The sequence below is a fragment of the Mizuhopecten yessoensis genome, unplaced genomic scaffold (assembly GCF_002113885.1).
Source record: "Mizuhopecten yessoensis strain PY_sf001 unplaced genomic scaffold, ASM211388v2 scaffold716347, whole genome shotgun sequence".
Classification (NCBI taxonomy): Eukaryota; Metazoa; Mollusca; class Bivalvia; order Pectinida; family Pectinidae; genus Mizuhopecten; species Mizuhopecten yessoensis.
The window spans coordinates 1,047,570-1,062,926 of record NW_018480071.1 but is presented as its reverse complement, the minus strand read 5'-3'; the positions used below and the strand labels follow the sequence as shown (position 1 = coordinate 1,062,926).

The 15,357-nt window shown below is 36.8% G+C and overlaps 1 protein-coding gene across 1 annotated transcript; it reads left to right on the top strand.

Annotated features, from left to right (window-relative positions):
* The first annotated feature begins 3,361 nt into the window (after positions 1-3,361).
* LOC110443461 (sorbitol dehydrogenase-like) lies at positions 3,362-15,200 on the top strand. Its single transcript, XM_021487686.1, has 9 exons — positions 3,362-3,653; positions 4,806-4,839; positions 5,769-5,933; positions 6,409-6,568; positions 6,974-7,092; positions 8,397-8,462; positions 11,369-11,544; positions 11,950-12,071; positions 12,761-15,200. Exons 1-9 carry the CDS (start codon positions 3,411-3,413, stop codon positions 12,915-12,917), a joined length of 1,242 nt encoding a protein of 413 aa, XP_021343361.1. The 5' UTR covers positions 3,362-3,410; the 3' UTR covers positions 12,918-15,200.
* Positions 15,201-15,357: the final 157 nt, after the last annotated feature.

Below are 15,357 nucleotides of genomic sequence, written 5' to 3'. Positions count from 1 at the left end.
CAAGCAAAGTCTTGAATCAGGTCTGTGGCTCTGTTAATAAAACAATTTGCAACATAAACAATGAAAATTGATTATCCTTAGTTTGTGCTGGTACTTGATTTACTTTCCTTCACATCATATCAACAGCTTATATCGTCTGAGGATATGACTCAATGTGTATAATGTATGCCCCTATGCAATTTCGTAATAGAAACAGTATACATGTACCAACAAAAGGGAAAACACTGGATCATACTGCTGTTCAATTCTTCTGTGACTCATTGGTAATGAAACATGTTTATCTCCATGTCTGAAAAACATTTGTATGCGCATTGGTAGTAAAATAAAGGCAGCTTGTAGCAATGTATAGGAGGATATATACACAGTCGAATAGAAGGGGGCAGCGTAAATCCCTTAATCGAATCAGAAATACTGCAAACTTTACATGATTATGATTATTTGTTTCTTCTTCTAACTGTGTTTTCACTGGTGTCGGTATTATCTTGCATTACTGCATATAGTAAATCAACATCAAAAACAAACAAATCCCATTGTTATTGTCGGTATACGTTACCGTTGAGAGGAACCAAAGGATTCTCCCTCGAATGACCAAAGAGGGTCGTTATAACATGTGCAGACAATGTGAAGTATCAATACATCGATTTGCCACATAAATGCTGTACTTGATGTGTTTAATAACATCATGTACCGTTGATCATATCTTAAGAATCAGTATAGCTATATCTTTATAATTTATTTAACAGAATTATATAAATAAATCAACTGTAACAGCAGGGTCTTGGCACTGTTGCCCAATACTGTTAGGGTTACTTCCCTTCATCTAGCATTTTCGTGCTGAAACAAATTCTTTCAGTTTATTTGTAAATAACAATCCTAAATTTAGTCACTATGTGGTATAAACATACCACCTATTCAATGCTTTTGACAACATTACATTCAATTGATGTTCTTGGAAAGTATATTATAGTAATTTTTCAGCCTTTCCAACTAGACCTATAACTCACAAATATGCCAGCACTGGTTACAAGATGCAAACCTATACCTAGAGTTTCAGACCACGATATAGTTCTCATAGACACTGTATGCGAATGACTTTCTTAAACGCTACCGATTAAAACATATGAATACTATCGAAAGACAGTTGCAGCAATCTTTAAATCAACTTCAGATCTGGGCTGATGAAAACGATTTCTAATTTTTAGCTCACCTGGTCCGAAAGCCTGAACGGCCAAGTAGATTTTGACTCCCAAAATCTTTTAAAATCCATCTGCTACCGTAGTGATTAAGTGGTTTTCTCCTAATTTAGTCTGGAGCATCCTTGTACCAAAGGGACACAATTTTGTATAAACGGTGGGTGTTGCCCACCTTGGGGCAGAGGGGTGGGGCCAAATAGGGGAAATAGAGGTAAAACCTTTAAAATCCTTCTTCTACCGTAGGGATTAAGGGATTTTATCCTGATTTAGTCTGGAGCATCCTTGGGCCAATGGTACTAAATTTTGTATAAACGGTGGGTGTGACCCCTGGGGGCAAAGGGTCGAGTCGAATAGAGGAAATAGAGGTAAAACCTTTAAAATCCTTCTTCTACCGTAAGAATTAAGGGGTTTATTCTAATTTAGTCTGGCGCATCCTTGGGCCAAGTGGACTCAATTTTGTATAAACGGTGGGTGTGGTCATCCTGGGGGCAGCGGGGAGGGGCCGAATAGTGGAAATAGAGTTAAAATCTTTAACATCCTTCTTCTACCATAGGGATGAAAGGATTTCATCCCAATTGGATGAAAGGATTTCATCCCAATTTCGTCTGGAGCATCCTTCGGCAAAAGGGACTAAATTTAGGATAGAAAAAAAATGGGATTGAGGGGCGGGGCCCAAGAGGGGAAATAGAGGAAATTCTTCAAAATCCTTCTTCAGTAGGAACGACAGCATTTTGTCTATATATGGTACGAAGCACCCTTTGGTGAAGGGGAACCAACATTGTATAAACGGTTGGCCAGACACACACACACATACACACACACATACACACATACTCCTTCTGTAGGAATGATGGGATTTTTTCCATATTTGATCTAAAGCATCCTTTGGTGAAGGAGACTATATTTTGTATAAATTTTGGGTCTGACCCCCTAGGGCAGATGGGCGGGGCCCAATAGTGGAAACATAGCAAATTCTTCAAAATACTTATACTTTTTCTAGGAATGACAGGATTTTGTGCAAATTTGGGACGAAGCACCTGTGGGTAAAGGGGAACCAATTTTGTATACACTGTTGGTTTTAACTCCCTGGACCAGAGAGGCGGGGAAAATAGAAAAATAGTTTTAAAATCCTTCTTCTTCTGTAGGAATGACAGGATTATGTCCATATTTGGTCTAAAGCATATCCTTGGGTGAAGGGGAACTAATTTTGTATCAACGGTGGGTTTGACCTCCCCTTGGGCAGAGGGGCGGGGCCCAATTGTGGAAACATAGCAAATTCTTCAAAATCCTCCTTTTCCTGTAGGAATGAGAGGATTTTGTTCAATTGCATATAAATACAACCCCTGACTAACCATGAGGACTTAAAATCATTTCATACTTATGGTTCGAAAGACAATCATAAAGTCGCCGCAGACATAGTTGCAATATATGCTGCTTTTCGATGCCGGTTGCCAAATGATGCATCAATATTTTCTGCAGAAGCCAACGCTATCTATCTGGCCCTTGAACACATTAAATCAAATTGTGTACCGAAGTCAATAATATATTCTGATTCTTTATCTGTTTTATAAAGCATTCGCAACAAAACTTTGAAGTTTATCTCAATAAGGAAAATATAAACACGATAACATATTATTATTACCTCAAAATGTCACATTGCATTATGCTGGGTCCCCGGACATGTGGGAATACCAGGTAATGAAAATGCAGATAGTGCCGCCAAAGCTTCCACCTGTTGATATTAAACTTCATTTTACAGATTTTAAACCGTTAATTACAAATTCTGTAAGGTCAAAGTGGCAAAATAATTGGAATCAATGCGTATACAATAAATTACACTGTGTCAAACCGAAAATCGGTTAATGGTATCCAGGCTATAGAGAAAACCGCCGAGACGAGGTTGTCCTTGCCCGTCTCCGGCTTGGTCATTTAAAAGCGAAGACCAGCCTTAATGCATAGCATGTCACAAACCATTTACAGTGAAACACTTGTTATTAGACTGCATTGACCTTCAGCTAACCAGAGAATGTTTTTTATGATAATATAACAGATCTCAATTACACGAACATATCGCATCCTCCTAAAATATACACGCATACACTACACGCAATGGCTTCCGACCAGACTCTCGCCAGATAATCATACTCATATCAATACTTGTACTTGAATCATGTTCAGCACCATTTTATTTGGCTCCTGTGTCATTCCGTGATGTGAATGAAAATAACAAAAAATACTGTGATCAATCTGTTTTCGTATGTCAAAAATGAAATAAACCAGAACGATACAGTTAGTATGTGTACACATAGATCGTCAGATAAGGCACGTGGAACCTACTTTTGTGAGATTGTGTTAGCCGACATTGTGCTGGCCTGGAGAAGAACTGTCATGGCGTCCCCTTGTGATTCTGTAACGGGCAATCTGGCGGCAGTATTACATGGGAAGCTCGACATTCGCCTGGTAAGACTTATTGTTTGTGTATTGTCGTATTCGTAACGCAGTATATTTTATCCGTTGTGTATTGACACGTTTTAACGATGCATTACCTATTCTTACACAATAAACAATTATAATGAAAAAATAGTACACCTTAGGGCACAGGGGCCAGACATATGTATATATCAATGTTTTGTAATCTGTTCCGTCGTACATTGTATAGTAATCTGTGCAAACAGTTACACTGTATATCATATGTGCCAAGTCACTGTGAATTAGGTAGTGTAAGCTAACAATGCTGATAAGAAAATACGCTGTAATTATATGATATTAGTAAGCATTCATCAGGTTTGTCAACTTAATACTAAATTAAGTTTTAAAAAATGTGAGAAGCCTACAAACTCAACTAATGATAAAAACCGTTTTCACTATAACACATACAACTATATCACTAGTCCACAAATCACAGTGTATTTATTAATGTAACAGATGTCTTCTAAACAGTGCCAGCTGTGGTGTCCTCAAATGCAATATGTAAATTGTCATTCCATTCAAGGACGTTTCAGAATTCCTGTTTGTTTGTACTTTGTTTTGTCCGTTTTTTGTGCGTTTTGTCACGATCGCTGTCGTCTACGTGTAGAGTTCTTTTCTAGTCTGTGAAGATGGAGCGTATCGTTCTTTAAAATGTCAGCTGTTGTGCCCTCGCCGTCACTATCAGTGAAGGTCTAATTGTGTGTATGCACTTTACATAGATACCACGATATCTCACATTATAAGGTGACCTATATTTATAAGTGTAGCATTAAACGATACACATGAAGTATGTATGTTGAAAACTGCAAATGATAAATGTCAAAGTTATTAACTTTTGATACCTAATTATAGCCTCAAACGTTTATTTCATTAGAAAGCAGGGTATTATCGCAAATATGTAGACAACCATATGATTTACACTAGAAACAATGGATGACCGGCTTTAAGTCAATAATGTATCAGTGTTTCAGGACTGTGCTTATAACCTTTTATAAATTAGAAAATACGGAAATCCCTCAAAATATGTATGTAAATGGTTTCATATGTGATACCGCCCACAGTATACTTTCTAATAACGCTCCTTCCATTTTTGTAAAAACGAATGTACTTATATAATCAGGTAATGTTTGTTTTATTTTTAAGGAGAAAATTGCCGTACCGGAACTAGAGGAGAATGGTTCGTATCTCTGATTAATCTTCAAAATAAATATAAAATTCTGTTAAGCAGGATAATAAAATAATCAAACAAAACATTAAATTTGTTAAACTCTTTAGGACCCCTGTAGGTAGGGCGTAAGAATTGTACCTGCTGCCCCCAATTGCATGATCGTAAGAGGCGACTACATTTGGGACCTTATCTCTTCTCTCCTTTCTAAATAACTTTCTTCTCCCTTGACAACGCCTCACTTTTGGCCATTTGTGGAGCGTTCGCCCCTGTGAGGAAGGCTTTGGGTTCTGTCCCCTGGCCGAGACATACTAAAGTATTTAAAAATGGTAGTTTATACACCTGCTTAACGCTCAGCAAATTAGGAGTGGGACGACTGGTTCGCCCGTTGTCAGTATAATGTGACCGAGTGGGGCGTCCTGCGGGGTGTCTTCGGCAGTATGTGTCAGTGAGGTAGCACTATAAAGTCGGCATCAGTTCCGCGCTATCAAAAGGAGACAAACACGAACATATCGCAGCCTCCCAAAATACACACACATACACTACACGCATGCATCTTGCACACAGGGGAGGCCGTCCTTAAATGACCTTAGCTGTTAAGAGGACGTTAAACAAAATCAAACAAACAAACAAACAAACTCTTTAGCAGAATATTGTAACAAAACTGAACTTCGGTACCTTCTAATTGCACAGAGACTTAGCGTTTGCAAAATGAGTAAAATCGTTCGGAATCATGATTTCATGTTATCATTTACAAAGATTTCTGTCATATAACAAAATAAAATCAACTAGACTCGAGAACGTTATCTCCGTTTACATAATTATTGCAGATGTATTATTTTCCGCTTTAATTTGTTGACAGTTAAAGAATTAATGTTAGAACTCCAAATGTCCCACTGCCCATTGACTATATGCCATAGACGATATAAATCTCGTTACAGAAGTGTTACTGGCCATGGGATCTGTGGGAATATGTGGATCGGACCTCAAGTACTGGATCGAGGGCAAGTGTGGCATCTTCACCCTCGGGCAGCCTATGGTGATGGGACATGAAGGGAGTGGTACTGTTGCGAGAGTCGGACCAGGAGTAAAGTCGCTTACAATAGGTAAGCTATATTATAAATCATTCTTAGTGTTTTTTGTTGTTGTTTGTGCGATTCAAATGTATATAAATAATTAAACAGTTTGAATATTTTATGACTTAAATATATTGTCTGTTAATAAATCTATGGCATTGAATTGATTACATTAAATCACGTCTGCATTTTGTAGACATTAATGTGTTGATATGATTATCTTGCGTAATGTATAATGGTGATTTAAGTCCCTTTGCTTAACAATTATAACTAATATTATTATCCATACGTTGTAAAGCGCTTTAGAGTGATTTTACAAATTATATAGGGCGCTATATAAATGTCGGATATTATTATTAGAGAAAATGACTCTGACAGGATTATTAAGGGGGAGATAACTCTGGTGAGAGATGAGAACGGGTAGAGCAGGGTCAAGCAAGAGTCACATTTGCATCTCCTTAATGTAAATAGGCATGACGTAATGATGTTAGTATCTGTTTCCTAGGTGACCGGGTGGCGGTGGAGCCAGGCGTTCCTTGTCGTAAGTGTGCCCTCTGTAAGAAGGGTAGATACAACCTGTGTAAAAAGATATGTTTCTGTGCCACGCCCCCTGACGACGGCAACCTTTGTAGGTACTACAAACACCCGGCTGACTTCTGCTTTAAGTAAGTTTTGATTCTAATTAAAACAATTTCGGATCTACTTGATAAGTATTTATATATAATTGTTTCTTGGACATGCTATTAACTTTCTTGCTGAGGCAGGAATGCTTTCAATAAAAACGCCTGACTAGCCTTATTAATACTTAAATCAATTTAAAATTGAAAAATACGATAAACAAAGCCAGCTTATGTGTTATGTAATGTGCTTCAAATGATAAAAAGACACTTTAGCGGTGAAAAGGGAGGATGGTGTCTAGGTTATTCCCGGAAATAGTATCCTCCAAGTATTTATGCAGCTAAACCTTCATTTTTTTCAAACAGTGTTGTCAAGCTACCTGACACCAGGGTCACCTTCTTCGTCTAACTACTTTCCCTTGTGACATATTGTATTTAATCTCTTGCTTGCAGACTTCCAGACCAAGTGAGTCTGGACGAGGGTGCTCTATTAGAGCCCCTGGCGGTGGCTATTTACAGCTGTCGTCGTGGTAACGTGGCACTTGGAACTAAAGTGCTAGTATGTGGTTCAGGTAAGTCCTCGATTGATTTGTTAAATAATCCAGTTTAGGTGTTTTTAGGATTCTATTCAGAGGAACATTAAATATAATCAACGATATGAAATCTACATAATGTATATATATATAAAAAGGGACAGGTGTATAAGCAGAACCCAAAATAGATACACCAAATGCAAAATAGGCACTGAGGAGAGCAATCATTATCTCCTAAAAACAAACAATAACAAAACACAACATTTATCATAAAAAATCGAAACCAGTTGCTGACAAACATGCATTTCAATCTTTATATGAAGCTGGCAATCATTGTGGAGTGATCAGTGGTGTTTTTAATGTGATCCTCTTAAGGAAACATTTAATTGGAGTAATTCCCCAAATTCAAACAACATAAGGACACAACATCATCCACGTTAGTCCTATTGTTACAAAGTATCGGGCAAGTATCTTACTGTATAACATGAAAGCTTCGTTGTGTATAAATATTCGTGGTTTTATAAATAAAAACAACTAATTCAAATGATTTACGTGACTACTGTTTTTTAATATAAGATACCCACGAAAGTTTGTACGACGAAACGATCTAAATGGCTTCAAACCACGAAGTAAAGTACCCACGAACATTTTTGTTATATAGTATTTGGTGTACTTACGTTCACTAAGTACAACCAGGATAGATCTCGGAACCTTACGATAGGTACAGTAGTGAAATGTGCACTGTGGTACTTTTATCTGACGAACGATCGGGTCAGGTCAACGATTCCTAGGTTGAACCAGGATACGAGATGACTTCACCAAATGATTAGTTCTCACAAAATTCGGCAAATATGACGTTGATCGTCAAATATACATAGCGAGCGGATAATTTCAGCATCGGTGTTATTCCCGTACCAGCAGTGTGTTATTCAACAAATAAAGAAATAACTAATGACATCATCATTATATAGCAAAGTGCAGCTGTACTTAACATTATTGTAGAAATTTGCAGCGGCGTTCGGGGTAAATTTATTAGCTATGTAAAGGCAAATGTGTTCGAAGATATTAATCACCACATTACGTAAAAACACTACTAATAAAAACACGTCTGCTATAAAAATTTTACTAAAAGGATGTCACATATTCTCTGACAGGAATGCTTTTTTAAAAATATCAAACACCAAACATTGAATTTCGGTTGAAAACAATTCGAGCAATTCGTTTACTTACTGAAGAGAATACATCAAAGCTAACAATGTTTAGTTTCCGACTTACTTTGGATACTGTCAATACACTTTCTGTTTTTATAAACTATATAATTATCCGTATATATTTATCTGTAGGTCCTGTGGGAATTTTGACAATGCTGGTAGCCAAACAAATGGGGGCTTCAAAGGTCCTTATAACAGGTGAGATTGCGATGTCACGATTGCACATTCGATTAATTATGTAAGGGACAGTTTGATACTGCTCCTTACCAATGTTGACCTACATTTCGGTTGCTGTGCTTCCCCGCTGTTACTATTTTATCACATATGATCGAGGGGGATTTTAAAATACTACCCATCGTGACACATTTTTCTAAGAATGGGGCTAACATGAGGAATAAAGAAAGGCATACTAAACAAGAGATCCCAGAGGGATCTTGACGCCCGCCTTTGTACCATCTTCATTAGTTCTTTGTCAGTTCGATCTTTTCTCTTCTTTCCTCTAATCTGTTTGATCCAGTCATGTTAACAGTAAATGCACCTTGAGGTAACTTTTGATCTAAACTTAATACTGATGTGTATGAAAGCCAATCTTCAAAGTGAGTTTGTCACTTCACATATTTACTAGTACAGTACTTAATGTGAAAGAAATAGAATCGATCATTGCAATATGAGAAAGATCTGTTTAGTTCTTCTCTTAATCCATTTTGTTTTTATGATCAGTCTCAAAATATACATGTAGCATGCACAACGAAAGGGGAACCTACATTTAAAATTTGAGAAAGATCCCTCCCGTACTTCCCGAGAAATAGCGATAACAAACTTTCACTATCAAAATCCAAGATGGCTGCCTGTCGGCCATGTTGTTTATCCGATCAGTCTCTAAAATTGCCCTGCACAGCTAGGACCAAGGGGAACCTACATATAAAATTTAAGAAATATCCCTCTAGTTCTTCCGGAGAAATAGCGGTAACAAACTTTCAATATCAAAATCCAAGATGGCTGCCTGTCGGCCATGTTGATTATCCGATCAGTCTCAAAAATTGCCCTGCACAGCTTAGGACCAACGGGAACCTACATATAAAATTTGAGAAAAATCCCTCTGGTACTTCTTGAGAAATACCGATAACAAGAATTGTTTAAGGACGGACGACGGACCACGGGTGATTTGAATAGGCTACCATCAGATGATGGTGGGCTAAAAATGAAGAATAATTAGAAGAAAAAAAGAAAGGTCCCAATTGCTGCCATCAGATCAATACTGATCTTATCTGCAATGCTTGTCGCCTCTCATAAGCACGTGATGGGCTACAAAATTTATGTTTTTTAACGTCTGCGAACAAACAGCTAGATATGATCTACCAGGAAGTAGGATTTTAAACGAATGGTCCGAGTGCTTATCTATCCAAAATACGTTGACACATAAATTGCACTGACATTCTAAACCAAATGTACTTGGAACAGTGCAAAAAGTATTCTAGTCTGGATCAGACATTTGTTCAGTGAACTAACAGTCGTTTAAATGAACTATGTAACCCCTATATTTTGTATAAAAAATCCAAGACGTGTAGAGTACCACTTTCTTCAGCTAGGACGGTCAGTGTAAATTGCATAAGTTAATTCCAGGGATTCATCTACCCTCTTGTCAGCTACTATGTCCCCTAAACGAAGTAGGGGATTTGATGATTTTGCTGCGTTTCATCTTCTTCTTTTTCCTCTTCCTACTCCTTCTGCACATGGGCATACGAGGGTATAACGCGTTTCATTTTCTGATCGGACATGAAACAAGGCCGTTTTCGTTTATCGCGATGCAAACGATTGAACCGGTTGGACCGAAGTTGTTCGTTTATGAAATAAGGTCGGACCCAGTAATCCAGGCGATTTGGTTTGGTTTTATTTTGTTTAACGTCCTATTAACAGATAAGGTCATTTAAGGACGGCCTCCCCTGTGTGCAAGATGCATGCATGTAGTGTATGCGTGTGTATTTTGGGAGGCTGCGATATGTTCGTGTTTGTCTTCTTGTGATAGAGCAGAACTGATGCCAACTTTAAAGTGCTACCTCACTGAAACATACTGCCGAAGACACCCAGCAGGACGCCCCACCCGGTCACACTATACTGACAATGGGCGAACCAGTCGTCCCACTCCTAACTTGCTGAGCGTTAAGCAGGTGTAGAATGTCTCGACCAGGGGACAGAACCCAAAGCCTTCCTGACAGGGGCGAACACTCAACAAATGGCCAAAACTGAGGCATTGTCAAGGGAGACATTAGGAAGAAGAAAGTTAAATTAGAAAGAAGAGAAAAGATAAGATCCGAACTTTAGTCGCCTCTTACGATCATGCAATTGAAAGGATATCCACCAGTTTGGCTCCCAGCATCAATGATGATTCACAGATAGACGAATTAAACAAATCAATGTCACACTGTAATTCTTTTGTTCTGTATGCTGTATCTTTAACCGAAGTTTACAGGTGCATATCAAATTTGTATGTCGTGCATTTTTTATTTTTACGAACGGAGAATACTATTGAGTGAACTTGTGTCGTGTACTGATAATTAAATATATTAATGTTGGTACGAATTGCATGATTTGAACATTCTGCTCCATCATTTTAAGCAAATCTTAAAACGATCAAGTAAATCGCTGAACATTTTCTGAACTAGAGGGATTAAGTGCGGCAAAAATGTGTACATCGTTCCTTTCAATTTCCTTATACAGGCACTACTAACAATGTGTAATAAAGTATAACGAGGATTGAAATTTTCTTAGAAATATGCATCGGATTTTTGGCGGATGAATTGCTTAATAACAAGAAAATATAGGCAGTTTTCTTTTTTGTGCAAGCACGATCACTATAAATTGACTGTTTCGTTGACCATGGTAGATATTGGAAACCCTCATCCTTAAAGCGTATATGTAATCAAAACATGTCTTATCAAGTGTCTATAAAAGAAAAAAGGAATATTAATAAACAAAACTCTTTAAGTATGTACATGTATTAGTAATTTCGTACAATTAACGATATACGTGCATGCCTGCTTGTTATACATTGTATATTACTGTGAAATTTCTGTGAATACTGAAAATTAGTTTTTTGCACTTAGATATAGACGACATCCGTTTAGAAATGGCAAATCGGATGGGTGCTGACCTGACCTTGAAAGTGACATCGGATGACTCCATGTGTCTAGCTAAACAGATCGAGGTCATGATGGGAGGTCAACCAGAAGTTTCCATAGAATGCAGCGGCGCAGACCTTAGTTACGCCACCGCTATACACGTAAGTGTGTCCATCTGCAGCAACAGGTCGGTATTACCTCAGACAGTAAAGATGTGCATACGCTGAACACGATTGTTGGTTGACAGTTACCAAGGTCACAGTTTTATTGTAAGGTGTTGCCAAATGTTTTCGTTTCAATGATTTAGCATGGACTGGACATGATATTTTCAAAATACATATTTGTTTCGCTTATCAATATGAATGAAGGTGAGCGAGATGATGTTGCATATATGGCTACATTTCAGTAATGTAGCATTTAGTTGTACATATTCCAATTTTGAAAGCTCCAGCATCAATCATACCAAGATTGGACAAGAGACTTTATTAAAGATGCTACATTCGGTGCCGAGAACGCTTTTGTCTTTCATATTTCATTTTGCATTTATTTTTTATGCGTGTTTTCAGGCAACTTTCCCTGGTGGATGTGTGGTGACGGTTGCGCGGCATAAGAACAGTGGAGACATTCCTCTTAACCATGCGGCTACCAAAGAAGTGGATATTAAGGGTATCTTCAGATACGCCAATTGGTACGTAAAAAATGTACCAGTACGTTTGCGAACAAATCTGTTTCGAGTTTCAATTTAATCTTGGTGTATGGAAACCTTTTTTTTTTCCTTTGGAGGATATGATCATTTCTGAAATAGTATAACAATCCTGTTACGTTAAGAGAGCAGCTTTATCAGGCTGGAGTTTGAGTAGCTATTAAAGGTGTTGGAATACTTGAAAAACTATAAACAAAATCGTCATATATTGTCAAGTATATACAATGGGTTATATTGCCAAGAAAACTAAAACACGCTGATCATCAAAAATGTATCGTTGTGTATGAAAACATATACAGTTGTCATTGAATGGGAAAACTATAGCAAAAGTGTCATGTCAGTGTAAATTTACTCCGATATCCGCCTTGTAACGAGAGAATAGTTTGGGCGTGATGTTTCTCTTTAAATAAGTTTGCCTGTTTCAATTCGGGTCAAATGTCATTCATGTATTGAAAACCATGATGTAGTGTGGCCGGAACAACTGCGGGACATTTTCCAGCTTTCTTTAATATAGCGTTCCATTAGTCGAACGAACCCTCTAAACTTTGATATGTTAAAAATATACATGTATCACTATGGCAACTCAAGAATGGTGGTCAGATCAAAATCTAATTCATTTCTAAATTGTATCTAGTTCGGCTGCTTTGTGGTTTCAAAATTCTTATATTTGACAGCTATCCAGCGGCGCTTGACTTTGTTACCAACAGTGGAGTGGATCTAACGCCACTGATAACACATCACTTTAACTTGATGAACACGACCAGCGCATTTGAAGCAGCAAGGTCACGTGACGCGCACGCAGTCAAAGTCATGATTCACTGCAACAAATAAATTTGTTTTAAAAGACGACGTGATTGTTTTGTTAATATCATCTTTATCGCTACTATGTTGGACACTAGACGTATATAGCTCATGTATAATTCTTACACTACTGTTCCTCATCAACATTTTTATTTATATTAAAACTGGTTATAAAATGGGTGTATATGTATAGTTTGTATCTACCGAAATGACACGTATGCAATCAACAACCAGTATAAGAGTATTTTTACAAAGTTGAATCTTAATTTTAAATAGAGTATTAAGGGGCGTGTATAACTGAGCATAAGAGTTGACCCTACGGTAAGTCTAAAGCACGTTGCTTCAGTCTTTATTTGTCTATGCGCAGTTCAGATTGCTCCTGCAGAGGGGTATCAAATAAGTAGAACCCACATTCTCTGAGGCATCTCGCTCATAGCTTTGTAATAGTGTATAATAAAAATTAACATAAAACATAACAAATATTGTACCATGTTTTCAATTTTAACTACTGGTTAGATAGCTAGCTATGTTTGTGAACTTTGTGTTATAAGATTATAATTCAGTTTCTTGTATCCTGTACGTTTGGTGCGATGTGACATGTATAACTCTTATCTCATATGGACATCATACACATTTATTTCGTGATACAAATTAATTGCTTGATACATATTCTATTTCTTGTAACATATCTAAAAAAAACTATTAATTGAATGGAATATAAGAGTGGAAAATAACTTAAAAATTAAGAATTAGTTTTCTGCTAAAATTGAGAGATGCAGGGAGAAAAGGCTATTATTAGAACCATTTGAGTATATATCAAGTATGAACATGAAACAGACAAAACTGTATAAGACTGGACCATTTCATTAAAAAAAAAAGTGTTTATATTTACGAAGTTCCATTGTATCATTTAATCAATGGGCTTCTCAAAATTTTAACAAAACATATACAAAACCACATTAGAATGATGGCAAACAAACATTAGCACACTACAATCAATCTAAACAATAAAAAAAACATAAAAATATTTAAAAAAACACTTCTTTCTGTAACCAGTTCCACTTAAAATCAGTGACTCGAAATCACATTCAGAGTTAAAATCAGTGACTCGAAATCACATTCAGAGTTAAAATCAGTGTATTTTATATTATGAAAATAAACTTTGTAACAAAAGTTGGTAAAAGATATACTACATAAATTTACGGTAATGTTTTAACCATCTCACTACCAACTACATTATATATGCTGTTTCATATGAAATTAGGTTTCTTAACTTGGTTAAAACAAATTCATATTTACAAAACTGTTCCTTTCATGGATTAAAATCATCATGGAAATTTGGTCTGTTTCTTAATTACAAAGACAGATGTTCATATACAGTTCAATTACAGTTTCCACGCATAAACAAAACAAACAAAATCTAATTAGTATAAATTGTTACTTAAAAAGTAAAACAACCAACATTTATATAATGGCATGATCAATAACCTCAAAGACTGTGGTTGATTGTTGAATTTTTTTTGTTGACATAGCTTTGGACATGAAAATATCCTAGGCATGCTCAACGATTGATCTGCATATTGAATAAGGTAGAAAAAAAACATATTGCATGGGAATAAATCACCTACTGTGTGTATTATTTTGGTAATTTAATTTAATATACAAATTTGCCGATTAGGAAGGTGCCTACCAAATTTGGTTGAAAATAGGCCATTTATAAGGCGGGCACTTTCCATTGCTATCAGGTTCGCATTTGGAAAGATATCCTTCTCCATTTCATGGGGGAAAAAATATCGTTTCTAATTTATTGTTTTCATTGCGTTTGAATTCCTACAAAATTGTCTCTCTTTTCCAAACAATCTATACAAACAGCCTTATTATTCCGTAAGTGTCTTTACTAGTTAAAACATATTATAATTGTACTAAAGTAATGAAAGCTTACGTTTGGAATAAACACTTCGGTAGATATACCGATAATGGATGACTTATATGTCTATATACATGACTCCTCAATTGTAATCAGTGTTCACTTTGATCGGTAAATACACAAACCTTTGATCATTTGGTCAACATAAATCTACACAAGTCTATACATCTTAATTATCTGATACAAACCATCTTGTACATCGTTATCAAAGAAAATATGATATAACCAATCAACACTTTCCCTAACTTTACCTTGCAATGCGGTCTAACGATCTAGTCAATTTAATGCAACACCCAGCCATATTTGTTGATCGTCATTCCACTTCAGCTTTCAGGAAAAATGGCTATATTGTGGAATGGGTGGTTGACAAGGACAATTTAGTAAAACAAGAGGCCCAGAGGGCCTGTATCGCTCACCTGGATATCTAAGCAATCATGGCAAAATATTCTCCAAATAAGATCCAACGGAATATGCCAGACCTCNCCCCTTTTGGCCCCGCCCCTCAGCCCCCTGGGGGGTCAGCCCAACCATTTGTACAATTTT